This window comes from Onychomys torridus, chromosome 15 (assembly GCF_903995425.1).
Source record: "Onychomys torridus chromosome 15, mOncTor1.1, whole genome shotgun sequence".
NCBI classification, from domain to species: Eukaryota; Metazoa; Chordata; class Mammalia; order Rodentia; family Cricetidae; genus Onychomys; species Onychomys torridus.
The window spans coordinates 61,880,348-61,908,024 of record NC_050457.1 but is presented as its reverse complement, the minus strand read 5'-3'; the positions used below and the strand labels follow the sequence as shown (position 1 = coordinate 61,908,024).

At 35.0% G+C, this 27,677-nt stretch overlaps 1 protein-coding gene across 5 annotated transcripts in view; it reads right to left on the bottom strand.

The window, feature by feature from the left end:
* Nucleotides 1–398: 398 nt before the first annotated feature.
* The window catches only part of Cdh18 (cadherin 18), an 827,162-nt gene continuing 799,883 nt past the window's right edge, over nucleotides 399–27,677 (bottom strand). For 3 of the 5 annotated variants that reach the window (XM_036207191.1, XM_036207193.1, XM_036207190.1), the window contains 3 exons: nucleotides 22,427–22,544; nucleotides 5,451–5,702; nucleotides 399–1,182 (listed from right to left, as the gene is read on the bottom strand). In XM_036207191.1, coding sequence (XP_036063084.1) covers nucleotides 692–1,182; nucleotides 5,451–5,702; nucleotides 22,427–22,544 — 861 coding nt within the window. In that variant the 3' untranslated portion in view covers nucleotides 399–691. The remainder of the gene's footprint in view (nucleotides 1,183–5,450; nucleotides 5,703–22,426; nucleotides 22,545–27,677) is intronic. The other 2 variants (XM_036207194.1, XM_036207195.1) reach the window with 2 other exon arrangements.

Genomic DNA, 27,677 nt, shown 5'->3' with positions numbered 1-27,677 from the left:
AGACCTTGGTCTCCATGCCGAGGACAGTGCATAACCAGTGCACTGACATTGCATATGTTAGAATACAGGCAGCAAATCCCCATGCTCCATCAGCTTTGAATGGAGAAAAGAGGTGGGGAGGGCAGAGGGTAATGAAGTATTCAAGTCCATGACAGAGTTGCCTGGTTTGTTGGGAATAACTCATGTAAGTGAAGCAAAGGACAAGAATGATGAGCTCTGTCACAATAACAGATTAGGGCTCTCAAAGGTCTACCCAGAAAAGTAATATAGGAGATTGTGACTACCTCTGTATGTTTCCATGGGCAGCCTATGATTCTGTAGGGATCTGACAGTGATGTTAAGCCCCCTTTGTAAATTTTGCTTTAGGAAAAAGAAATCACAACATAGTGAAATAAATATTCATTGTTTGGCTTAGTTCAGATATTCTTAATTAAACAGTACCATAGACTTTATTGAGCATTTGAAAATATACACAAGGAACGATAGCTTTTTCTCTGTATTTTTTATATTTGACTTTCTTCCAATTAAATAACCCACTTTTGATCATAAAAAGGGCACTTGTTTCTACAGGAGCTGTGTACAGCTTGCTCAGTTCCAAGTACTGTTTCCGCTCGACTTCCTTGTCATATTGAGGTCATATCTCCACTTGGTCAGGAAGCAAATTCTACAAAGCTCCAAAAAAATTGACTGCCTATGTTGTTCTTTCAGATTCAATCTCTCCATAGAGTTCTGCTAACTTTTTAAACTCTGGGCCCCAGTCTCCAAGGTAGTGATAATCCTGGTCTGATTGTGTGGTTGCTGAGTCCAAGGAGCTTATAGACCCAGCTTCTGACCTCTGACCCTCATAGGCATAAGTCTGTAGAGAGTCATAAGGGGGTACGCTGGGGTCCAGGTCTGCTTCTACCAGTCTTTGCTTAATAAACTCCTGAACATCTATACTCTCCAGGGTGGACAATGTCTGATGTCTAGGAGTGAGCTTCACTTCAGGCCGAATGTCTCTGCGGTACTTGAACTCCTCTGCAGCAGAAGGATTCCTCAAAGCTGTGATGTCAAAAGCCTCAGTGTCTTCTTCCCCCCCTCCCTCATCATCATAAGTGACCACATTCTCCCGCACATCCTCTTCTGAAATGATCAAGGGCTCTTTTTTGCTGCGCCTCAGGGTGATAAAAAGGACCACAATAGCTGAAGAAAAAAAAATGGAAACAGGATGAAATTAGAAGAGAGAAGGCAATTCTTGGACTTAAAGTATCAGTGTTTTCCATGATATTTTCTATACCTTCTAGAGTTAGGACAGCATTGCAACACAGCCTTGATATACACACTACTGAATGAGCCAACAGAAATTGGGATACTTCAGAGAATGTCTAAACTGATAACCTCAATAAGCCATTGCAGATTTGCTAATCTGAGTGATACTGTATTATTCTCCTTTGCTAAGTTTGTGTCTTGACACTCATTTCAATATAAACAATAACTATTCATTGTTTAATGTGCTGCAAAGAAAATTTTTGACTGGAAAAAAATCTGTGTTTATAGTTTACAAATAATTATTTTGTATGGATATGAAGAAGGCAGGAAATATTTCTATAAAATAATCAAAGTCAATATTTTTCTATAAACCTGTAAATGGTTTTTACTTTATTTATGCACAATTTGTGCTATATAGGAACGGTTCATTTTACATTATTTTTCTCATAGCTTATGTATTCCTCAAGCAGAGATTTGGTTCTACACAATTATAAAATGAAGAAGCAGAGATTAAAAAAGAGGAAAATAATAAAACAACCAAGACTTATTGAGGAAGACACTAAATAAAAGAACTGAGAGAATGAGTAAAAGATATCAACCCTCAAAAATATGGTTTCTGTAGCAAGATTTCCCATTAAATGATGCAGACATTGTGTACACATGTTAATGCATATGCATGAATATTCAAGCATGTGAATAACTAGACTGTGTCTTAGAGTCTCTCACCAAAAATAGTTAGTAATGTTGCTAACACTGGATAAAGTCATAGAAGTAGGTCTTGACACCTGGTTTTGGTCATTTCTCAGTATTTTATGCCTTTACACTTTAGCAAACAGAAAAAGGATTTTAGTTAAACTTTGTTGTAGAAAGTATGCACATAAAAAAGGAAAAAAATAATCAACACTATTACAGAATAGAAAGATCATTTGTATTCTTCACAAAAGTACGTGCTTAAATTTTGTGTGCATTACACTCACATAATGAAGTATGGAGGATAATACTATGTTTCTTAAGTTGTATATGTGTCTGTTATAAAAAAGTTTAAAAGGTATTCATGGTAAGGCTTGTCTAGATTTATTTATTTTGAATTAATGTGTATAAATGCTATTCCTGCATGTATGTAAGTGAGTTACATGCATGCCTGGGGCCTGTGGATAGCAGAAGACAGTGCTGGAGCTCCTCTTATAAGATGTTATATGCATGCTGGAAAGCAAACCTCTGTTCTCTAAAAAACGAGCTAGTGCCCTTAACTGCTGGGCCACCTTACCATTTCCTCAAGATTATGTTGCTTCAAAATATAATAGTAGTTATTTAAACACTGAATCTAATGTTTTTTCAAGTAAGAGGATTATTTGCTAATAACCAGTGACTCCCGTAGATAATACGTACATGCATAACATAATAGTAAAATCCCAGATAATTACACAGCCTACATAATTTTCAGAGTGAAAGGGAGTCATTTATATTTTTGTGACATTAAGGCATATATTCTCTCTCTAGTTACAGGCAACTGTGTTAATTCTGAGAGCACAGTGGAAAGGCACAGTCTAGATTGTGGTCCTGGCTGTTTTCATCCATTTTTGTCAAACAGTTATTGGTGTGTAACATGACATCAAGTTAATACCCTACAAAGAATTTTGGTGAAAGTGAACAAGAGAAATTTCCATAAAAGCAGAGACAAGCTAAGTGATTGGAGACTCCTTTTGGTATAAATAACATTTCTAAGAACATTACTGTTAATTGTTCCTACAAAATTGTTTCTGGTTTACTGTTAGTATGATCCTTCTAACTGTTCTTGAGAACACTTAGAGCCCTGAAACTGCTACTAAACATTTCAATCAAGTACCATGAAAAAAGAACACATCATTTTAAGAACATGAGTGAAGATAATAATTAGAGACAAGTAACTTACTGAAAATTTGGAAATCAAATTAAAATATTTAAAAAATTCACCCAGTCTTTGAAATCATGTACATAATATGGGTACACCATTTTAAATTAGTCAGTTGGGAAATACAATATCAAAAAGCCATGGTGTTATAAAGAAATATTATAATTTTAAATATCATATATATTATAAATACATATTACAAATTTCATACTTCTTTGTTTAAAATTATAAATCTTCCTGAGTTATTTGAAAGTAGATTTTAGCTGTACATCTACCATGGAATCTCAATGATTGCTGTATTTTTGAGATGTTATCATTCTTCAGTGTTCCATCATTTGTTAGTAGATTTCTTTTTCCTCTTGTAGTGAATTATTTTTTCCGTCTTAGTTTCAAAATTACAAAGAATTTGAGATCATTGTTACTATCTTTCCTTAGGTAATTTTGAGACATGTTTTGATGGAGCTCAAACCTCCTCAAACTTGCTAATATAGCGTAGGATGACCTTGAATTCCCAAAACTCCCACCCTCTTCTCAGCACTACTGAGATTCCAGATATGTTCTTCCATGCCTGGTTCATATGGTGCTGAGAACTGAACTCAATACTTTGTAAACACCAAACATCCTCTATACACATGCTACTGACTTTGGACCCTAATATTACATTGTTTAAAACAATTCATCTATTTAGTATCATTTTATGAGTATAGACATTTTGCAAGCATGTATATCTGTGCAACACTTGTCTGTGGTGCCCTCAGAGACTATAAGGTGTTGGATCCCCCAGAACTAGAGATAAAGATGCTGGTGAGTCAACATGTGATGCTGGGAAATGAACTCAGGTCCTCTCTCATGACAGCAGATGCTGTGAACTGCTAAACCAATTTTCCAGCCCCTCTGATACTATGTTTTAATAAACAAAAAAATTAAATGAATTGCCCTTCTTTTTTCTTAATTTTACTCCCAGGGAAATACAAGTTTAGTTAACTACTTTTTGTACTGGTTTTTCAGAATATTTTTCCTATCAATTATTTATCACCCCCATATTTGGACTGCTCAGGGGTTTCCAGATTCATACATACCCCTTGTGTGGTCTGCATTTGCTTTTATTGTGCCTTGAATCACAACACACTCCCTGCAAATTTACATCATCACAGATGTGTTTACCTCAAAATATCTGTTGATCCTTTTATATGCCAAAATATCTTGGTATTAAATGTGGTGGAAATGAAGTGTCACAATTATAGTGATTGTTTTGATTAGCTCCACAAGTGCTATCAGCAGCCTCTGGTCGTGGCAGTTTTCACTGAACATTTCCAACTTGGATACTGAGAGTCTCTCGAGATTATTTAATTGAGAACAGATTGGCAGAACTGCTCAGCCTTCTTCTGTTTCTCACTTTCTTCTTTTTAATTTTTAAAAGACACAGTTCAATGCCTAAAGAAGTTAGTAAATGTACAATGTACATAGGAATACAATTCCAAAGGTCTGAGTTTTCTTGATCCCTTCTCTTCTACGTATTACTATAAAAGGCTAAATGGAAAAGCTTAATGCAGCGTGGCTTGCTACAATGAATATAGTGAATATTACTCGCTTGCTACAATGAATAAGGTCTTGCTGTAATGCACTAAAACACTGAGTGCTATGTGGCTGGATGTGATCAATAATTTTTAATGAAGTTATTTAACTGCTAAGTTGCTCCTGACATTATCAGTAGACAGTAGACCTGTGGTATAACGTATTTTCTGTTTTCTCTCTGCCATTTTCACTGTTGACTTTCAAGACACTGTGTGTTACTGATTTTCTTTCTTTCCACCCTACCTGCCTTCCTTCTCTCTCTCTCTCTCTCTCTCTCTCTCTCTCTCTCTCTCTCTCTTCTTTACTTTTCTCAGCTCACATCTTTCTTTCCTTTCAAATCTCAATATACCTGCACCCAGGTTACTCCTGGTCTTTCCTCCTGAGCATGTTCTTTTGCTATGTCACTTGCACAAAGTGTTTCTCTAGTGTGCAAAGCTTGCAAAGATTCAGGATATCCTCAGCAAAATACAGTCATCCTTGATACCACCCATACTCTCTCAAATATCTAAATATCATAGGTTATTTGACTTTTACACAAAGTATTTTATTGTGACTTTTTCTTTCGCTTAATTCAAATTATGCTGGTAAACACCATACCAAAGAACTCCTAGCATTTGCATCATAAAAGTTCATCACAAGAAAATTCACGATGTCATGTTTCTTAACCATGTATGCATTCCTTACTCTTCACTTCCTTTCTAGAGTTGCCATGCTTGTCAGAATCATAGGCACTTACCAAGAAGAATGACAACACAGAGAAGAATAGCGATTAGGGCTCCTGTGCTCAAGCCCGCGGAGGACAGGAAGGCTTCTGCATGGCAGGTCCGCACACGCCCATCTCTCTCGCATGCACAAACCCTGATGGTGAGGGTGCTGCTGCTGCTGAGAGAGGGGATTCCACCATCAGAGATCATAATGGGCAGATAATACACATCCTGCATAGTTCGACTAAATCTCCTCCGCCTTGTCAGAATGCTGGCTGTGTTATCTATGACAGACATAAGCAAAACAAAATATACTTAGTAAATCTGCCATGAAAGATTCACATTTCCTTTAATGGATACAACAGGTATATGAAAATTTTCCGCTTATAAAATGGACACTACACCATGAAGGGGCAATTATCAAATGAATAGCAAATATTGGTTCTCAAATTGAGAAACATTTGAAAAGTTAGGAGACCCAGCATCAGGAATAGGTTCAGAGTAGCATAACAGAAAAGGTTAAACAATAAAAACTTTGGACATAGACCTAGTCGCTGAGACATTTAAAATGTGAAAAGGGCATGAAGCCAGTAGAGAGCCATAGGAAACTTCCAAAACAGAAAGACTGGGGTAGGAAGTGATTAGGCAGACATTTCTATTTTTTTCAGCAAAGTAATCAGGTCCCTTTATTTCCATTGATCTTGAATGCACCACAAAACAAGACAGCAAGACTCCAACAAAACAAGACAGTAAGACTCTTGATGAAGAGACAACATCTTTGTAGATAATACAAAGGAATCGAGATGAAAGGAAACAGGGAACTTCTTCCACACCATCTTTTATAGTGATTCAAGGAGCTATGCAGGCTGAGGCAAAGAAATGCTAATGATCTTACCTAGTTGTGGACCCTGTGTGCCACAACACTGAACCACCTGGTAGTTTGCACTTTTGATGAGGATAAACACTAGAACTACAGTTAAAGGTGATTAGTCATAAAAGAATTCCAAGATATTTTTCTATGGTACTTTGAATTTTTTAGTAGAAGTATTATGAAATGGTGACATAAAACTGTTATAATTATTTTTTTTTAGCTAAGAATCTGACTTTGAAAAAGTAAAGAGAATTTAAGAAGCAATAGTCTCTCACCTAGAAAGGCATAACATGGCAGAATAACAGGTTCCTGACAAAGGGTATTCTGTACTTCACTGGACCCACAAAAACATATGTGGTGGGACACTCACCAAACTCAAACAAGATACTCTGAACATCAGGAATGAACATCAAAGATGGAAACAAAACACACAATCTCACAAATACAAGATAGGTGTTATTTCGTAATAAACACATATCTAGATGGATAGATATATGAACACACAGACATAGATGATAAATGAATAGATAGATAGATAGATAAGGAGATATAGATGAAGATAATATAGGGCTTTCAAATAAACAATCTTAAAAGCATTCAATATATATATATATATATATATATATATATATATCTTGATTTATCTCATTTAAAACATTAAAATATTACACATAAATTATGTCTACTGCTTTTAAAGTGTCATTTTAACCCCATAGTGTGAATGTAGAGTAAGTTACCTAATATGGTGATAAAGTTAGAAAAAAAATATATATATATACAAAGAATTTTGAGATAAAAAGGAGGTCACATGATGTCAGGCACAGATTTAGATGAGCAGAAGGTCTCTAAGTAATTCCAGAGACTGGTAAATTTCTTTCAGAACATAATTAAGGTAATTGTGTTTATAGTGCATGCACTATCAGTTCAGTGCAGATATACCAACACATCTGCTTTACTTCTTCTTAATAGTATAGTCCTTATTCATTATACAAACCTATTTCTTATTCAGAATTGATTATGCAAGCCTATTGGAGGAATAAGCACAGATGTGATATGTGATGTGAAAACTAAAAGAATATCGTGCTGAGTTAGAAACAGGGAAATTCAAAGGCCTTGATCTGCAATAATATCAAATATAATAGTTTATTTATGGAGCTTTTTAATGGATAATATTGTGGGATTTTTCATGAATATATTTATAGTAAAATACATCGTTGAATGAAGACTGTCTTTCCATCTGTTTCAGTAATGATAGAAGGCTACAGAATAGGAGTAAAATGCAATTTACTATTGGCCATAGAGTTTGATATAATTTATTTAGTTCATTTTATGAACATCATGTTTCTATACATTTAAAAAAAAAAAATCACACATAGCCAGTTGGTGGTACATGCCTTTAGCCAAATCACTCGGGAGGCAGAGGCAAGCAGATCTCTATAAATTTGAGGCCAGCCTGGTCTACAGTGGGAGTTCTAGGATAGGATCTAAAGCTACACAGAGAAGCCCTGTCTCACAAAAAAAAAATCCCACATAATGGATTCTAATATTTGACTACTTTTAGTAAATTAAATAGAGTTAAAGTTAAAATCAGACATGTTTTAAAATATTTTAAGTGGCTAATCAAAATCCATTTTAAAGTCCAACATACCTTAGAAAATATGAAAACCATATGTTCCTGAAAGTAGCAAGCAATATATACAGATTCCTAGCCATTTCAATGGATTCTTTGATTTTCAGTAAGTCTGAGAGATACTTTCTTTACAAAGGACAGTAAAGTAGACCAGAGAAACAATCTTCCTAAACCCCACACAACAGCAGAAACCTTTGAGATTCTCAGCTGTGTGCCAGTAATTAGAGCAAATGTTTAGGTTTCTTTGTTATTTATCTGAAGACAGCTGAGAAGAGCTGCTTTATCCAGAAGAATAGGCAGGCTTTACATTTCAGTGTTCCCAGGTTCTCAGGCAGCAGTAAGAGTCATTCATAATTTAATTCATGGAGCCCACACATGAGACAGTTTTGTCTGGGTTTTCTGTAAAGCTTCACTTACATAATATGTTTTGATATGAACTCTACTCAGCAGGAGTTTGTCTTCTGCTGGTTTCTTACTACATTGTCATGGATTACAAAATAAATACCTGAATGAACTAACCTAAGGTTCACTCTTCCCATAGCATAATCTGCTAGACTGTCTAGTGAAGACTTACTCCTCCTTTATCTCCTGCTTCCCCCTTCAGAAACCTCCAAGAATGACTACAATCCCAGTGCTTCACCTCTCGATTCTGTCTGTTCATTTTGGTTTGCAAACATCCTTCGGCCTCACTTGCATGTCTGCCAAAACCCCAACCTACCATGCAACATACCAGTATGTTCTCATTTGCACCCTGTAATGCCATCCCTTTGACCATCTGCCACCCATCTTCTTCATAAACCTTTAAATTACAAAGAAACACAACAATCTAATAATTCTAATTTTAGATTCATAAAAAGTAGTGGAAAATTATATTGTATTTACTATATGCTATTGACATGGTTTATAAATAAAGCTTTCAGAGGAGACTAGAAATCCATTAAAATTATTGTTATATTATTGTTATAAAATATAGTGAAGTAGCACTTTTGAGGGTTTTTTTCTTCTTCTCCTTTTGTCTGGCTGCTCTATCACTCTCATAAAGAAAACCTCTTTGTTGCAAAGAAGGCAGAAGATTTTATCAACATTTTGGTAATCGTCACAACCCAAGAATTATAATGATAGACATGTCTCAAAAGTAAAAGAGGAGAAAGATAAAGTAGTGGCTAGGTATGGGGCTGTTACATGTTCAAATTTAAAACCCAAACACTAAATACTAAAAAAAAAAAAAAAAAAAAAAAAAAAAAAAGCAAAAAGCCACAATTAGGCATAATAATAAAATGGTAGAAATGAATGGTAAAATGTAACTGTGTTAAATGTTTGAATTTGAACTCTAAGGAACTCCTCTAGTTATTATTAACCATACACTTTTTTTTTTCTTACTAAAATGATGAGTCATTGCGAAAGAAAAAAAATCATGTTTAGTGACTAGATGTTCAATCCCTGAGGAAAGTCTTCAGTCATTTCTGGTGAATACGTATTTCTACTCTTCAAATTTGTTGGAAAGCTCACTACCATTTATGTAGATATGGGGTCAGGGTATTCCTACAGTGTCAGGTTCTTTGCAATAAGTATAATGAGGTAAAACTAGGACTGACTGTGTCTTCAGGGGAAAAGAAAGCAAAATGTCTGGAATGGTAAAAATAGATTTTTTTATACTTTGTTTTCCATGATTTTTGTAAAAGTTTCGTCTTTATAGAATGCATGAGTCAGTTTTCCTTTTGTTCTTGGGAGTGGGAGGGAAAAAGGTGAGAGACAGCGTGGGTTAGTAAACCAAGCAGTGGGAAATGGATCAAAAGGGCTGAATCAAAACAACACGAAAAAATCAGCAGTGCTTGAAACATTCAGAGAGAACAAAAGCGTATTTTTCCATCTATACTAAGACATCTACTAAAGCTCCTTGCTAACATACAAATTCACACATCCCTACGTTAGGGTCAGATGTTGCACACAGTATTAAATTTTGCAGCATTCATGCTCGGAAAGTGTACAGCGAGAGAGAGGACAGTGGTTCTGTCAGGTGAAGCCAGATAAATGTTAGTAGGCAGTGACCCTGAGACTTGACTGGTAGGGGAGGGAGAGCCACAGTAGAATCAAAACATGTCCCAGCTACTTGTTGACAGCAGTTAAGTGACTCAGCAGGGCACAGTGGCTGCCACATCCATTAGAGGATGTCTGGTGCTTGGTTTCTAACTTAGGGGCGATTATGTGTGCACTATTTTGTTTAGGAATGGGAGAAATCACTAAATGTTTTCTTGAAACCCTGTGGATAAAAACAGAATTTTAAATGTTTATGCTCGGTGGAGAAATTAAGCACATTACAGCACCAGCTGCGAGTTCTTATTTGAAGGCCAAAAATAAAACTATGGGGATATTGACTGCTATGCAGCTGACAATGCTAAAGAAATATAAAATAAGCTCTAAAAAGCTCCCAAGGTTTCTAATGTATCTCAAACAAAAGGACTGCATTGCCATACCAATGCACTGTGAAATTTGAAAGAAAGAGCATTGGAAGATACATTGAAAGAGTCAGGGCAGAAATCATTGCATATACAACATCTGCTTAGAGTTCTCATAAAGTACAATTTCAAATGTCTCCATACAAACCATTATTCTCCTTTTCACTTAAATGATCTTTAAAAAATTATATCATAAGCAATTCATTGCATATTTCCTGATGGAAAATTAATATTTCAAAGAAGTAATTTAAATAATACAGTAAATGAAAAAATAATTGATAAAAATTTTAAAAAATATTTTATAAATGATATTTATAAACTCATTTGTTTTCTTATTATTTTTGAGATTAAAATATAATAACATCATTTATCCCTCAGTACATTCATCCAAGCAAACCCTCTTAGGAACTATGTATTAGCCCTCTTGTCTTGCTCCCTTTCAAATCAAATCCATGGTCTCTTTTTTTTTAACTTATAATATATACATATATATATATATGTATATGTATATATATAATCATAGCTATATATAATTTGTGATATTCATATCACTTAGCAATATATATATATATATATATATATATATATATATATATACACATTCCTAAATACAAGAATTTACCCTGCTTAGTCCGTGTAAATTATATATATATATATAAGCTCACTGTTTGGTATTGAAAAATAAATCAGTAAATGCTTTCCTGGGAAAAACATTAATTTTTAAAAATATGATTAAATATATAACTTGAAAATACACATCAAATAAAGAATGTAGAGAACTATGGATGGATTAGGTATTTATGTTATTAAACTACCATCATTTCTCATAAGAATAATACCATTGCACATCATATTTGATACAGCATTTATGATCAGGAGTGGTAAGAGGACTGAGAAACTTGACATGTTCTAAACAAAAACATTTTCTTCATGACTTACATTATTGAAATTGAAAATACAGTAAAATACAACAATACAAATATACAAAATGTGGCAAAAAAGTATCTATTCATGCATATATCCATGAAATAGAATACTAATTAAACGTTAAAGACCCAGTGTGCTTTGGTACCCTGTGAATGATTTAGACAACACAGTACAGAGGTATTGGTGATCTCTTTCATTGCTAATGTATGTAGGACTTACAAATACTATACAGTTAGAGTTAAGCCTAGGACTTCGTCTGGCAAAGCTCTTTACATTAAATAAATCCTAGTCCCAATAGACCAAACAGGAGGTTTCTGAAATAAATCAGATCCACCATGCTGACTAGGAATGACTTTATTTTAGAGGAACGGGCTGTTCTTCCATATTAGCCAAGGCATGAACAAACAGATCCCTAATGCATTCCATTAATGGCTTGTTGGCTGATATTATGCCTACAGCTCAATAATTGAGCTGTAAACTAAGAGGCTAAATTTATTTAACAAAGAATTTTGGTACTAGACTTAAAAATTTAAAGTTACAGAGGATGGTTACTGAAAAAAACTCTAACTACACTGCATATCAACCAACAAATGTTTTAACCATTTCTTGCTACAATTTTACAATTACTTTCTTTACCATGTTTTATTTTTTTAGATTATTTATTTCATTTTATGTATGAGTGTTTTGTTGCATGTGTGTGTGTTGTGTGTGTGTGTGTGTGTGTGTGTGTGTGTGTGTGTGTGTGTGTGTATCATGTTCATAAGTAATGGATGTCAGAAGAGGGCATACAATTCCATGTCATTGAAACTGTGGATGATTATGAAGTGGCATGTGGCTTGCTGAGAACCAAATCTAGTGTCTCTGATAGAACTTTAACCATCTCTCCAGCTTCTTAACTTTGGTTTAAATTTAAAATAAGATTGCATTACTAACAGCATATTATTTAAATCCAATAAAGTTCATTAAATTAAATCAAATATTCACAGTCTTTTTCACACTATATCTTATAAAATAATTATCTAGTTTTATTATCTTAATATATGTGATTAATAGTTAATTAGTGATCTAGGGAAATCAACTTTTCAGACAAATATTGATCATTTTTGTTTAGCATAGCATAAGTTTTCTAATGATTAAAATTTGACTTTCTTTGCCCAGGAGCTAAATGGTAGAGTCATTTAGTTGTCTTTGAGAATAGACAATTCCAGTTTATTCATGAATTATATTTTAATAATAACTAAAATGTGACCAAGTCTCTATAACATAATGCTTGCTAGATCTTTGTAAACAATGCATAGTATGATTTGTCTGTCACCTGTATAAACCTCTTTGTTCAAATGTGTTCTCTGTGTCACTCCATCTGGTCAAATCACCTTCCTAATACATTTTAAGTGCAGCATGAATGCTCTCTGTTCAGTCACCTAACTGGCTTGCACTGCAAATCACACCTCATGCAATTCTTGCTTTTGAACCACACAAGGGCCATGGAAGCAGAAATGGCAGGTGATTTAATTTCTTCGAATCCGGACAGCTTACACCACCATCTGACACACTGCAGACTACATACCACTTTAAAGATTAAGTAGCAGGAATGAAACAGTGTTAACCTGAGAGCTGACAACAGAATTTCTCCTAGAGAAAAAAGCATTTTCCAAGATGGGAAGGAAAGAGAGGTGCTAATGTGTGGTGCAGTGGGACCTGGAGAGATGCCTGATGAAGAACAGTATAAATTGTGAGTTGGATGGAAGAGGATATGAGTGTGCATCCTGCATTATTATTTTTTTTAAAGTGGGTGTGTTTTTCTTTTTGTCTAATAAATAAACAAACTATAATTTTCCAAAGCATATTTCATATTTAACATGTCTTCTGTATTCTACTCTGTAATTCTTGAATTTTAGGTATATTCTATGCCCAATCCATGGTTTCTGGAAGCAGAATAATTAGATATTGAGTATTACATACTTTGTCTTTAAATATGTGAGACCTTTATCTTATTTTAAGTAGGTTTTGATGACCATATATTTTCATAATGGAGTTTCATGAAAAGTCTTACATAGCTGTTAAATTTTCTGAGCATTCAGTGGGTGACTATGGCCTCTCAGCTTTTGTAAGAGACTAGCAGAGTGACTTTTTTTTTTTGTTGAAGTCCTACCCCTGAAACTACTAGTAACTATTTGCTTCTAATTTGCAAAAGATTGTTTTATATTTTTGGTTGTGAGCCTAGCCTTTAACTGCTGAGCCATATCTCCAGCCCCCTGGACGACAGTAGGAGTAATGAAGGGCAAGGTTTGAGGGAAAGAAAGCTTAGGGGAGCAGGAGATCCCAGCTGGATCAAGAACAGAAAGGGAGAACAAGGAATAACAGACCATGATAAACGATGACCACATGAGAACAGGAATAGGCAGAGTGCTGGAGAGGCCCCCAGAAATCCACAATGATACATCCTCTGTAGACTGCTGGCAATGGTTGAGAGAAAGCCTGATCTGACCTAGTCTGGTGATCAGATGGCCAAACACCCTAACAGTCCAGCTGGAACTCTCATCCAATAACTGATGGAAGTGGATGCAGAGATCCTCAGCCAGGCCCCAGGTGGAGCTCCAGGTGTCCAATTGTCGAGAAAGAGGAGGTACTGTAAGAACGTGAATTATTGCTCCCAAGATTGGAAAAAGCACAGGGACAAATAGCCAAACGAATGGAAGCACATGAATTATGAAACAAAGGCTCTGGAGCCCCCAGCTGGATCAGGCCCTCTGGTTAAGTGAGACAATTGAATAGCTTGAACTGTTTGGGAGGCACCCAGGCTGTGGGACCAGGACCTGTCCTTAGTGCATGAGCTGGCTGTTTGGAACCTTGGGCTTATGCAGGGACACTTTGCTCAGCCTGGAAGGAAGGGACTGGACCTGCCTGTACTGAATCCACCTGGTTTAAATGAATCCCCAGGGGAGTCTTGGCCCTAGAGGAGATGGGAATGGAGGGGAGGGGCTGGGGAGAAGGTGGGGGAGGGTGCGGGAGGGGGGAGGACAGGGGAACCCATGGCTGATGTGTAAAATTAAAACACAAATATAATAATAAAAAATATGTGTGTGGGAAAACAAAGATTATTTTAACTTCATTCATTTTTTTAAAATTTGAATTAATTATCTGTAAATTTGTAAACTATTTTTTGTCTGTAAAGTTGGAGAAATTCCTGAGAGAATGTTCATATCATTATTAAAAAGTTATTTCTTTTATATTTTTAATTATATGATTATATCATTTCTCTCTTCCATTTCCTCCATCTAAACCCTTTCTTTCCTTATTCCCCTGCTTATTTTTTTCCAAATTCAGGCCTCTTTATATATGTTTATAAAAATATTTATATACACATATATGTGTATAAAATGTGTATATATATATATATATACATACATATCTATCTATGTGCCTACATAGATAGATAGATAGATAGGTAGGTAGATAGATAGATAGATAGATAGATAGATAGATAGATAGATAGATAGATAGATAGATAGGTAGGTAGATAGATAGATAGATAGATAGATAGATAGATAGATAGATAGATAGATAGATAGATAGATAGATAGATTTATAATTTCTAAACCTATAAAGCACAACTTGCTCAATCTGTATAAGGTTACATGTATGTGCATTTTAGGGCTGATCAGCTGGTGTGAAGAAAACAACTGGTGTGCTCTTCTCCTGAAGAAGATAATTTCTGCTGCCCTGAACATTTTTTAGTCATCTCTGGTTCTTTATGTATCATTGAGGACTTCTGGCTTTTCCTTGTCCACATTTGCATGTCCCCTGTTGTTTTCCTTGTCTAATATTTTCTTCTTCTTCTTTTTTTTTAGAAATTTGAAAGATTTTTTTTCTTAGTATTTTATAGAAAATACTCTCTAGTGTATGCTATGAACTTCAGGGGTTCAATTTATTTAACCCTTACTACACTGGTTACTTTTCTGCCACTGTGACAAAAGACAGAAAGTTAAGGAATAAATGGTTTGTTTTAGCTTGCATGTCTAGAGGGATAGAGTTTATCATGGATGTGAAGGTAAGGCATAGAAGCTGTAGCTAGGAGCTGGATGATGACATTTTTATCTACACAAGAGGAGATTGAGAGGGCTTGAATTGAGGAAAGTTTTTAAATTCTCAAATTCATCTCTAGTGAGATGCTGCTTCCTGAAGGTTCCATAACATGCCAAAGAGCACCACCAACTGAGGTCCATGTGTTCAAATTCATGAGCCTATGGAGGAACATTTTTCAACCTAAGGGCAAACCTGTTATGTTCTATGACTTCCCACTTAGAACAGAGTCCCAAGAATTAAGCCAACACTAAAATATCCTCCTGCAAACATCAATGCTTCTGTTTTGGATGCATCCATATGATATTTTTATTTAGCCATGCAGGTTTTCAGGTAAAGTAAGGGGAACTGAACTGAGATTGATGTGAGATTATATACTACTATTGCAGTCATTGCTCAGGACTTCCGGGTGTCTACTCATCTCATGAGGGCTGGTCTTTTAGTATGGTATACACATGGATACCTTAGGTTACAGTGAGCCAATTGGGCACACTGTACTCTGATGAGTGGGGATTATAACAGGTTTAAATGTGACAATAGAAACATTGGGTAATAACAATGACTGTCACACAGAATGAAAAACTGCTACAAATAAACTACTAGAAAGAATCACACGCCACACTAAATATTTTCCAAAGCTGCTTCATTGTAACATAGAACTTTCAGGGTCCCCAGTCACCCTAAGTTTGTTTCTGGTTCTGGTTCTGTTTGGCTTTCTTGCTTTAGCAATTGTAAAGAGGCTGGAATGATTCAGGTCCGGAGCCAAATATATCAAGTTATCTTTAGCCCCCTAAATATCCATTAGCTGGGCAGTGGTGGTGCATGCCTTTAATCCTAGCACTCCAGAGGCAGAGGCGGGTGGATCTTTGTGAGTTCAAGGCCAGCCTGGTCTTCAGAGAGAGATCCAGGGAAGGTGCAAAGCGACGCAGAAAAACCCTGTCTCAAAAAAACAAACAAACAAACAAATAAATAAATAAATAAATAAATAAATAAATAGAAATATCCATTTATTGTACACTGCTGTTTGTGAGTTCTCATCATCTTGACTATGAGATAAACATTTGGGAGTGTAGGTAGCTTTCACTGAGACACAATGTAAACATGTATGAAAGCATCTGAGGCCTGTTGCCCAGAGTTTCTGACAGTTCTGTAACATCCTAAGTGATGTGTACACCAATGTATTTGAAGATACTGATACATAACCAATTTTTTTCTTCTGTTACTCTAAGATTTTTATGAAGCTTTTACCATATTGGAACATGATAATTGGGATAACCTAACACTGTGTTCTCCATCTATATTCATTTACATTTGGAGCAGGAATGAATTAGTTGTTACTTCCTATTTGAGAACTGCATTTTTGTAAAGTATTACCACCCATTCTAATTCTCAGATATTTTAGAGATCTGTGTGTTCCTTCAAACCTGCGGTAAGGTTCTGAGTTGATTACAACTATCTTCTTATTTTTTATTAAGAAACTTTTTATTCATTTTACATACCAATCACAGATCCCCCTCTTCCCTCCTCCCACCCCATGCAGCCTCCTCCCCCCCCACAATCCACACCCTATTCCCTCCTACAAGAAGGCAAGCTTCCCACCAGGGGCAATCAGCAGAGTCTGGTCCATTCAGTAGAGGTCCAGACCCCACCCCCTGCTTCCCTGCTGTCTAAGTTGTCCCACCACAGGAAGTGGGCTCCAAAAAGCTAGCTAATTAACCAGAGATGGCCAAAAGACATTTTAGGAATTGCTCAACATTATTAGTCATCAGGGAAATGCAAATCAAAATGACTCTGGGATAACATCTTACATCTGTCAGAATGCATATGATAAAAAACATGGATAACAACTTACTTTGGAAAGGATGTGGAGCAAGGGGAACACTCCTACACTGTTGGTGGGAGTGTAAACTGGTAAAACCACTTTGGAAATCAGTATGGTGGTTTCTCTGAAAATTGGGAATTAGTCTTCCTCAAGATCTAGCTATATCACTCTTGGGCATATACCCAAGGAATGCTCAATCATACCACAAGGACACATGCTCAACTATATTCATACTAGCATTATTCATAATAGCCAGAACATGGAAACAACCTAGATGCCCCTCATCTGAAGAATGGACTAAGAGAATGTGGTAAATTTACACAGTGGAGTACTACTCAGAAGCAAAACCAATGACGTTATGAAATTTGCAGACAAAAGGATGGAACTAGAAAATATCATCCTGAGTGAGGTAAACCAGACTCAGAAGAACAAACATGGTATGTACTCACTCATAAGTGGATACTAGATGTAAAACAAAGGATATCCAGACTATAACCAACAGCTCGAGAGAAGCTAGCTATAACATGAATTGCTAAAAGTCTTATAAAAAAACATGGAGCCTTATATTGTGGTGAAACCTGTAAGATCAGAGGAATAGGACAAGCCAAAGTCACCACCTCATACCTTACCAACTCTGTGAATCCTCTGACTGAAATCCTTAGCCTACTGAGAGTCTCAAGGGAGCAAGTTCCTGTTTTCTCAGACTGAAAGGCTCTGAATCCTCACCCAAAAGATCTCAGCTGAACTTCTGAAAAGCCTCTAGTTCCTGTTCCCCATGCTTTATATACCTTTCTGCTTCTTGCCATCATTTCCTGGGATTAAAGGCATGTGTCCTTCCCAAGCATGAGATCTCAAATGCTGGGATTAAAGGTGTGTGCCACTACCGCTAACTCTGTTCCCAGTGTGGCCTTTAACTCACAGATATCCAGAGTGATCTCTATCTCTCAAGTGATAGGATTAAAGGCATGTGTGCCACCAATGTCTGAACTCTATGTCTAATCTAGTGACTGGCTCTGTCGTCTGATCCCCAGATAAGTTTTATTTGTTAGAGCACAAATAAAATATCACCACAGCTAGCTAACAAGGAAGACCCAAAGTGGGACACATAAATTGCCCTGGGAAGGGGAAATTGATGAGATCTCCATGAGTACAATTATCTTCTACATTTCAAAGGTATTAGCATACTAGGAACATATCCATCCTTTTGAAGACAGATGATCACTAAACAATGCCTTATTTTCCAAGCTGAAGTAGTATCAAATCTGTTGATTTTGATGAAATTATTCCCAAATTAAAATGGCCTTTTAGAATAAAGTAGGGAGAAAAGGAAATGTGGGCTTGGGCCAAACTTTACTCCACTTATTACAAAAGAAACTCTGAATATGGGAAGCAAATGTCTGTTTAGTGAGACAGAGAACCAGAGCAGCAAGATAATTAGGCCAATTAATGTTCCAGAGAGGAAGAATGTGGAAAGATACTTGACAAACAGCAAGGAGTGATCTCTTCTACCTCCGGTTTCCTCTGGCAGGAGCCACTATGGATTCAAGATTATACACTGGAGCACAGAACAACAATCAGAGCTCTTTAAAGTTTTCAGGGGTGGTACTCATCCTGGAAATGACAAGACCTCAAATGGGTGTGATTGATTTTCCCTGAAGACTTTTTCAAACATGGGAGATCCAGTTGAAAATTACTTTTACATGCCTATCAGAGCTAAAGCTCTATACTAAAACAGAGAAAGGCCATAAAGACCTCATTAGGCCTGTCTTGGTGTTGAGCATGCAATGAATCTAGGAGCACTGTCAAGCACAATCAGTTCTTTGGAAAATACTCCAGATTTACTCTTTGTAGGAACAGAGAAAATCAGAGATGAGCAGGATATACTCAGCTCAACTTTTTTTTTTTTTTTTTTGATTTATTTGAATATGTTTGGATGGGTTTTTGGAGGAATGGTGTATTAACATGAAAACATTTGATAGAGTTGAAGTTTGAAAATTTCAATCCCTTCCACAGTGTGGTTGGAAATTTAATCAACAACACATTATTGTTGGGAGTTGTGTCCTACTCAGCAGTTTATAGATCTGTTCAGCTTGAGTGGATTTATGCCACATTGGAAAAAGCTCTTTTCAATGGGTTCTCTCTTTTGTTCCTCTATCATGTGGGAGACAGTGTCTTTCCATCTTATACAATGCAAAAACTCCATCTTGGAAGCAAAGAATGTTCCCTCTACCTTCCAAAGAATCTTTAGGTTTGTGACATTTGAAATTATGAGAGAAAAAAAAATGTACTGTTTTCCAAGTTTCCATCCTCAAGTACATTGTTAAAGTAAATTGCAAGAGAGAGTGGTGTAGTTTCTAGGCTACGTGCTCACAAATATGTCACTAGACACATGAGGAAATGTGTCCCATTATCATTAAGAAAACAAACAAAAGCATATTAACAAAGAACAAAATTAGAATCTGCTCCTGTAATTACATTAGGCTGATATCCAATATTACTCTTAAGACAGCTATGTTCAAGAAAATACATAAAATATTAAAAGATGCTTCAGTGTCTTTCCTGTCTATCATTAAAACATGGCCACAAACCAAAGCAGTGAGTGTTTGGAACACATTTTCTCTGACAGACCTCCTGCTTCCCCAGCAGATCATTAGCTCCATGATGGTGTTTTCCTTCAGTATGTTCCCAGCATATGTCACAGTGAGTAATGAAAGCTAAGGGAACACAAATAACTCTTAATAAATAAATGAAACATTTTTGATGATTTTAGTTCTTCATTTCCCTGATAAATTAGTAGATTACACATTAACTAGGAATATAATGTGTAAGAAAACATGCAAAGAAGGAAGAAAACATGAGTATTGTATTAAATCATGTTATTCAAAATGGAGTTCAAAACAAATGGGAATCTTACTACATTACAGATAAAGGAATACCCTTTTAGATGATACAAGCGGCCTAGTTATCTCTTATTAATTATTCTAAACCTAAGGAATACTATAGTGTCTCTCTAAGATATATATATATATATATATATTCCTTTTTATTAAAGAGGCACTTTACAAGTGCATTATAGAATTCTTATAGGATTCATTCAAGTAGCATAGAGTTTCTTATAGGATTTACTTCAGTGGTGAAACAGTTATTGTGGGGGATTCTGTTTTCATAAAATTTTAACCTACTAGCATGACATCCTGCATAAATGCTCAAAGATAGCACAGTGTTCCTGGATGACAACCAAGGAATATTTTACATATGTTCTATTGAACAGAATACCTTCCAATAGTTTTTCCTGTTATCATAGGATGGATAGGGATGATATGCAACAGACTAGGCGCATGAGGAACATAATGCAGAAAGCATCCATGGAAAACTGCCTTCTCAGACAAACATCTTGTGCAGGAGGTAGTCCTTTGAAAGGAGTGTCCTGATATCCCTGATTAGAAAAAGATATACTATCCCTGAATCTTAAGCATATTATATAATAATTATAAATAAAAATGATTCTTTGGCCTTTTCACAATCCATTTTCTATGAAAAAATGAAAACACTTATTTACAAAACTTATAATACTAATTGTATCAAATGGTTAGTTTTTATATCTTTCTCTGAAGACAAGAAATAGAAGCGCCTAATTCCCATAAGCTATGAAACTTGGATTACTACAATATATCTTTAATACCCATTCTTAATATTGTTTCCACATTTCATAGATGTTGACATCATAAAGATATTATCTACTTCATTTTCCTCATTTTGGTACATCACTAGCGTTAGGCATTCAAGACTCACTCAACTTCCTGTTTAAATCATTGAACCAATCTCCTTTTCTGATGTTAGAGTTTCATCATCATTGACTTAAATCTGGTGAACAGCAGACTCTAACTCTTTACAACAGGACCAGATGCATCATGTCTAAGCTCACCTAACACTCCCCGTGCTTATTTGTGCTGCCATTTGAGTGGTGGTAATGACAGGGGTACTGGAAAGAGCAGGAAGTGGATTCTGGATATACTTCTGAAAACTTACACCTCATATAAACTGACATGGAGAGTTTCCAATCTCTACCCAATGAATATGTTAGATGATTTTATATCTACTCTAGAAAATTCATTAGACTTATTTCAGTGAACTACTTCATTTGTGTGGTAATTAAAAGAAAATATCACGACTGAATTTTTATAATATCATTATACCATTTTCTACCATTTTCTATAAATATGCATTTTAACTAAAGAAAAAGAATATGTACACATTTTATTGTGGTACTGTTCATAAGTCTCAATTCTGCCCAGAGTTAACTATGTGTTTTATGTTTGCTTCAAGTATGCAGAGAAAGGATATATGTTCCTTATAAGACTGATATACTATTGTGTCTCTTTAGGATTCTATACAAAGTGGTAAATCCTAGACCATAGCATATTCAAATCAACATCATAAACATTTAGAGGAATATTGGTGCTAACTAGAAAATTACATATACTAATTACCTTTTAATATCCCTCTGTCAAAATAAAACAGGGTCTTAAATAAAACCTTGAGGAACAAATAGACAGAGCATCTAAATAATGATACATTTCCCATAATTACTAACTTAGGTGGGTTCTTTTTCTCAACATAAGACAGATGATTAAACAAAAGTAATTTTAAAAATATATATTATAAACTTTTAGAAACTATTTAAAAATACATTTAAAATTAATTTTAAAACCATAATATCCTACGATTGTGGATATTTTCTGTCCATCTTTTCGCATACATTTATCATAACAAGAGACAATGCAATTTGTACAGCACTTTGGGACACTTTTCCTAAGGCAGCATGATTTCAAAGATTGCATCTGATTTAGTGGCTCTCTTTGGGACATATTTTTCACTTTTCCTAATTCAAATATATTTTGCCTTCTAGCAGTTGCCACAGCAATTATAAACATGTTTATCAGCTAAGATTTCTCTTACAATTTTCCCAAGAGCATAGTGCATGTACATTTCTAGTTTAAAGAACTAGTGAGTGAATTCAATGATTGTTATCCGTACATATGTTTCAGTTTTAAATACAAGCCAGTCACAGATCATAACACGCTAACATCAGATTGAGTTTGAATGTCAATTTGCAAGCTGTTCCTGGGTATAGAAGAATCAGACAGATCTAATAATGTCTGTACCCTGCCAGTCAAAACAGGAAAAAACATAGATCAACAAAACATATCTATGTTCACCTTCATTATCCTTAAGTGTGAAGTTTGGGTTCATGGGCAGGCGCTCATCAAGGAAAAAATTAAACCTTGGTCCATTGGCAAAGTCATCTTTATCAGTGGCAGTGATGGTGTGAATAACCTAAAGAAAACACAGACATTAACAGTAAGTTTAATTTGTTTATTCCTTTGATTTAATTATACTGTCATTTTAGTTGTTCTAATTAACGAATTTTAAAGACCAATTTTCCAACTAAAGTGTTTAAAATTAAACACATCAAAGAACCAATTAACTTGCATACCATCCACGATTTTAGGAAAAGAGTTTTAGTTTAATTTATAAATACCCATACTCTTATTTTACATAAAGATATACAAATAATTTGAATTTATTTCCTTTCTGTACCATAATACACTGACGCTTATTTTCTTATTCCTCAGGGCTAAGTGGTTATAAAATTTCGGTGAAGCACACTTTTTTAAACAGGAAGCATTTTGCATAAATATAACATCCATTGACCTGGTAGAAGAATGTTGATGTGTATTTTATATATATGTACATATATGTTGGTCTCTGTCCAAAAGTGTATGAACAACACAGCCCCTCCTTAACCTTCAAGAGAAGCAAGAAATGACAGTGCAGGCCCTAAATTTCATATGAGAGAAAATTGAGTTCCATGAACTGTGATATATCCATAGAACTAGAACAGTGGTGTAAGTGACCACAGAACTTTCAGCGACTCACTGATGAAATTTGACATTTATGGTGGCTCAGACAAAGGAAGAATACAAATTCTAATTACCTTGGCCAATGCTGCCCTAAAAATATGTACCCAAACAAGTAAAAATGTGTGATGTTTTCTATTTTAAAAGTTACAGTCCTAAACATTCAGATTATCAACTTCTTTTGTTAAGTTGAAGAAAACACAAAAAATAGCTTCTATTGATGATGTAGAGTATGAAAACACAAGAATAACACAGCAAAAAAAATCTAAATCTCTCTCTTTGTACTGAAAATATTGGTTGGTAAATGAGATAACTAAGAAAAAATAGAAAAAAAATAGAACCAAGGCAATAGCAATAGCATGCCTTTGTGTCATGAGATGCAGGAAATATTTATACTCTGGAAGTGGTAGATTCCAGAGTGGTCTTCCATGAATTCTCAGGTGTCCCTGCACAACCCTGTCATCAGTTATCAACCTCTGTCGTCTCAGTGGGAAAGAGTTCCTTAGCCTCCATCCTGATTTCCAGAGAAAATTTATGTCACTCTAGAGTATTTAGTTTAGAGATGAAATTTCTTCCTGCTACTTTCCTCTTTTAAGTACAACTACTTCTTCTCCACATAGATTTCTTTTTGCAGTTTGACTTTTGATTCCAAATAGACTACTAAGGCACTAATGAAGAATTAAAAGCAATTTCAACTGCACAGAAGGCTTCAAACAGAGTTTAAAATGTTGTGCCAACTGAGCAATATATTTGCATTCTCTACGCATCAGTTCTTAATATAATCTGAGTGAAAATCATTTTTTGTCTTAAAAATTTGCATTCAGGGTTAAATACACTCAAACATCACACCTCATGTCTTAGTGCCCAAATCACTCACAGGTATGCACATGCACACTGGCACACACTCATGCACCCTCACACAATCACACATTTATTGTACACATATTGACAACATACAAAAATATATTTCTTTTATCATGTTTCAAAACTAATCTTACACCCTTGATGTTAATTCATATGATTCTTTAGTTTTTTATACTACTTTCCATGAAATATTTTTAACATTATAATCTATTTGCAAATTCAGTTGTTAACTCAGAGTAGAATTTTGTAAGGATGGACAAAGAACAATTCATCTAGACAAACTGAGTATTTTTTTTTTCTGTGTTTACAGGGAGCATCATTTTCTTTACAAGTCATTTAATAATAAACATATAAATAAGTTGAATGCATTCTAAATATTAGAGTCATGAGCTTCTTTGTGGCAATTCTGGGGTAGTTAATATTGCATTATGTTCCTCTTTTTTAATCTTTCTATAATATCCTTTCCATATTTACACAAATCATTTCGTATTTGAACTTACCAAAGAGATCAATCTGTTTGCTGAAACAACCTCCAGTCTCACCCATAATACAAACAATATTACAATGTGCTTCAAATGTCCTGGGCACCTGATGTTTTTGCAATTTTGATAGTCAAGTGCAAGCATATTAAATTTTTATTCACTTAATTTTGTAGTTGTCCTTTCCTCTCCTTTGTACTTATTACTACTTTTTATCCATTCTTCTATGTAATTATTACTCTTTCATTTCTTTATTACAATGTATGGGTAATCCGTGTTAGGTATTTTATGCCATTTTAGAATCTAGCACATAGATAAACAAATGATAGCTCTCCAAAAGCACTATTTTCAGGGTTTGTATTTTATTCAGTTTTGAGTGCTTTTTATTTTTGTGATTGTAGGGCAATGTGCAATCTCTGACAACTTGGTTTTGATTCTCTTGTTTTCCTGGATTCACACAAATGTTCTCAGTCAAGAAGCCAAGCTTGGATTAGTGCATGACATATTTGATTATTTTTTAAGATGTGAAAGACAGAAAGCCATCGATCTGGTTTACATTTTGAAAGTGGAGTCAACTTGATAGTCAATAACTACAAGTAAATAGATACTAAGAAAATTTTGACAATATCTGAAAACAAATGTCACTGTTTTTAAAATTGTATAGACTATTGTGTATTGATATAAGGGTATAGTATTAGGAAAAAACTCAATATCCTATATTTAAATTAATATAACTTTTCTCCCAGGAAACACACTTTTATTTTTTTCTTTGGTTGATTCATTTTTGTTTTTCCATTTATACAGCACTGAGACAGAACCTTGACTCTGGCCGTTGATATAATAAGCAAGCAGCCTACTAGTGAGATACACTGTTTGCAGCCTACCATTTGTAAAGTGCACTACCCTCAGCCCTCACAATCAATATGAAGTCCTAAGAAACACTTAATATGTTGTTTAAATTAATCAATGATTTTGATTGTTTATCAATATCAAATCCTATATTAGATCACCAAACGTCATTTTATAATAATATGAACTTTTGTAGGTTAGGTGTATTGAATCATGACAGATTATAAATCTGTAATAAAACATGTTATGTTTTCATATGAAATTATATAATCAATAAGATGTATGTGATATGACAGAGGCTATGTAAGTAATAAAATGATTTTTTTAATTTTCATACTTATTCGTATATAGGTTTGGCTATTTTGGACTTCTATCTTTCCATGTAGGATAGAGGAATGGGGACTTCAGATCCTCTCGCCTCCACCTCCTTCATGCAAGGATTACAGGCATGGGACATCACATCTAATTAATTCCTGAGCTGGCAATAGAATTGAAAGCTTCTTTGTGCTAGACAAGTACTTGTCCAACAGACCTATATTCTTAGGCAAGAAATGACTTTTTGTGTTTGTTTGTTTTGTTTTTGTTTGTCTGTTTGTTTTTCGATACAGGGTTTCTCTGTGTAGCTTAGCACCTTTTCCTGGAACTCACTTGGTAGCCCAGGCTGGCCTTGAACTCAGAGAGATCCATCTGCTTCTGCCTTCCGAGTACTGAGATTAAAGGTGTGTGCCACCACCACCCGGCTAAGAAACGACTTTTAATGTTAGCTAACCCTGAGCTTACTCTTTAACATAAAATAAAATGGCCACAGTATATTTGATATTAACAAAAGACGTTTCCAGTTTAGGCATTTACATTTTGTGCATTCACTGTAATTTGGGGATTGGCTCTAAATTTCAACATGCATACCTGACTTTCTGTTTAAGGTGGTTTAATGTATAGTACTACACTGTTGCTATTTATATTGGTGTTTAATTGACCTGGTCTTGATATTGAACATGTTTAGAACTTTGGAAAGTGAATGTCTCTACCACAGCAACATTCCAATACATTTTGGTTCTCAATTTAACAGGAGGATCTTCAACTTTATAAACAATAGTTGCAGACTCTATGTTATTCCCCTGCGGGGAAAACATAAATAGACTTCAGCAAAATTATTAGAGAATTCAAAGTTTAAATACTATTATATTTCAATTCTGGGATAAAATTTGTGAAATTCCATCGCAAATACTATCATTCCATCCAGAATGCAACAGAAAAACAAACAAACAAAAAAACAAACAAAAAAAACCTGAAATGTCCAGAAGGGTTTATCTGTTAGAGGCAAATCACAGAGTTCAAAAGTGTCAGTGATGATTCATTTAAATATTATGAAAACTATACTTAAAGATAGTTTTGTTTTTTGTTTTTGTTTTTTTCATCAAAAGGTTAAGTTCACTTTGGCAACAGAGTTGGAAACATGCCAAACATGAAAAAAAACATAATAATAATCACTAAGATTTTCCCTGGAAAATAATGATTAAGCCTGATTCAGAAGACAGATATTACATGTGTCTTCTTATTTTGAGTACTAGATTAATAAAAATTTCTTTTAAAGTAGTTTGATTAGTTCTTTGAGAATTTTATTTTGATCATATCACTCCATCCCACAACTCCACATGCGCTCTTGGTTCTTAATAGGTACAGAGAAGTAGATACATAGCGTTACCAATCAACTAGAAGTTGTCCAGGGTTCCTAAGGGGACTAATGGAAACAAGGGCAAGAAGAGGGTTGGTAGTAGTATGTGGGAGATGGCTAAGCCATATTTCATACTCATATATACATGACCTTATGAAATCAAGTCAAGAATATAACAAAAAATAAAATGCAAGAGAATACCATGATGATCAAATATAGCAGGCTGGCAGTGCAGTGACAGGAGAGCTGTCTCAAAGGTACCGACAAAGTGAACATCCACATGCACAAGTAGGGAGCAGTGGAGAAAGTCTGGATCTGAAATCCAGCCAAAACCAGTTCACATATAAACCACATGTAATGATAAACTGATTACTTCTGAGCACCATGAGACAGCATGTATTGCTATACTACTAAAAGGGAGCATACGATATTTCTGAACTTCCAGATGGTTTCACAACTTCAAAAGGTATTTATGTATATAATTAAAAATATATCTATTTACATAGGTGCTCAGTGTCGTGGCACATGAGTTTTTTCCTCCTACCCGCCTTTGGAGGTAGAGACTGGAGGATCTCTCTGAGTTCCATGACTGTGTGGTCTATACAGCAGGTTTTAGATCACACATTGCTACACAGGGAGACCCTGTTTCAAAAGTAAAACAAAGTTAACTATGATAGTATAA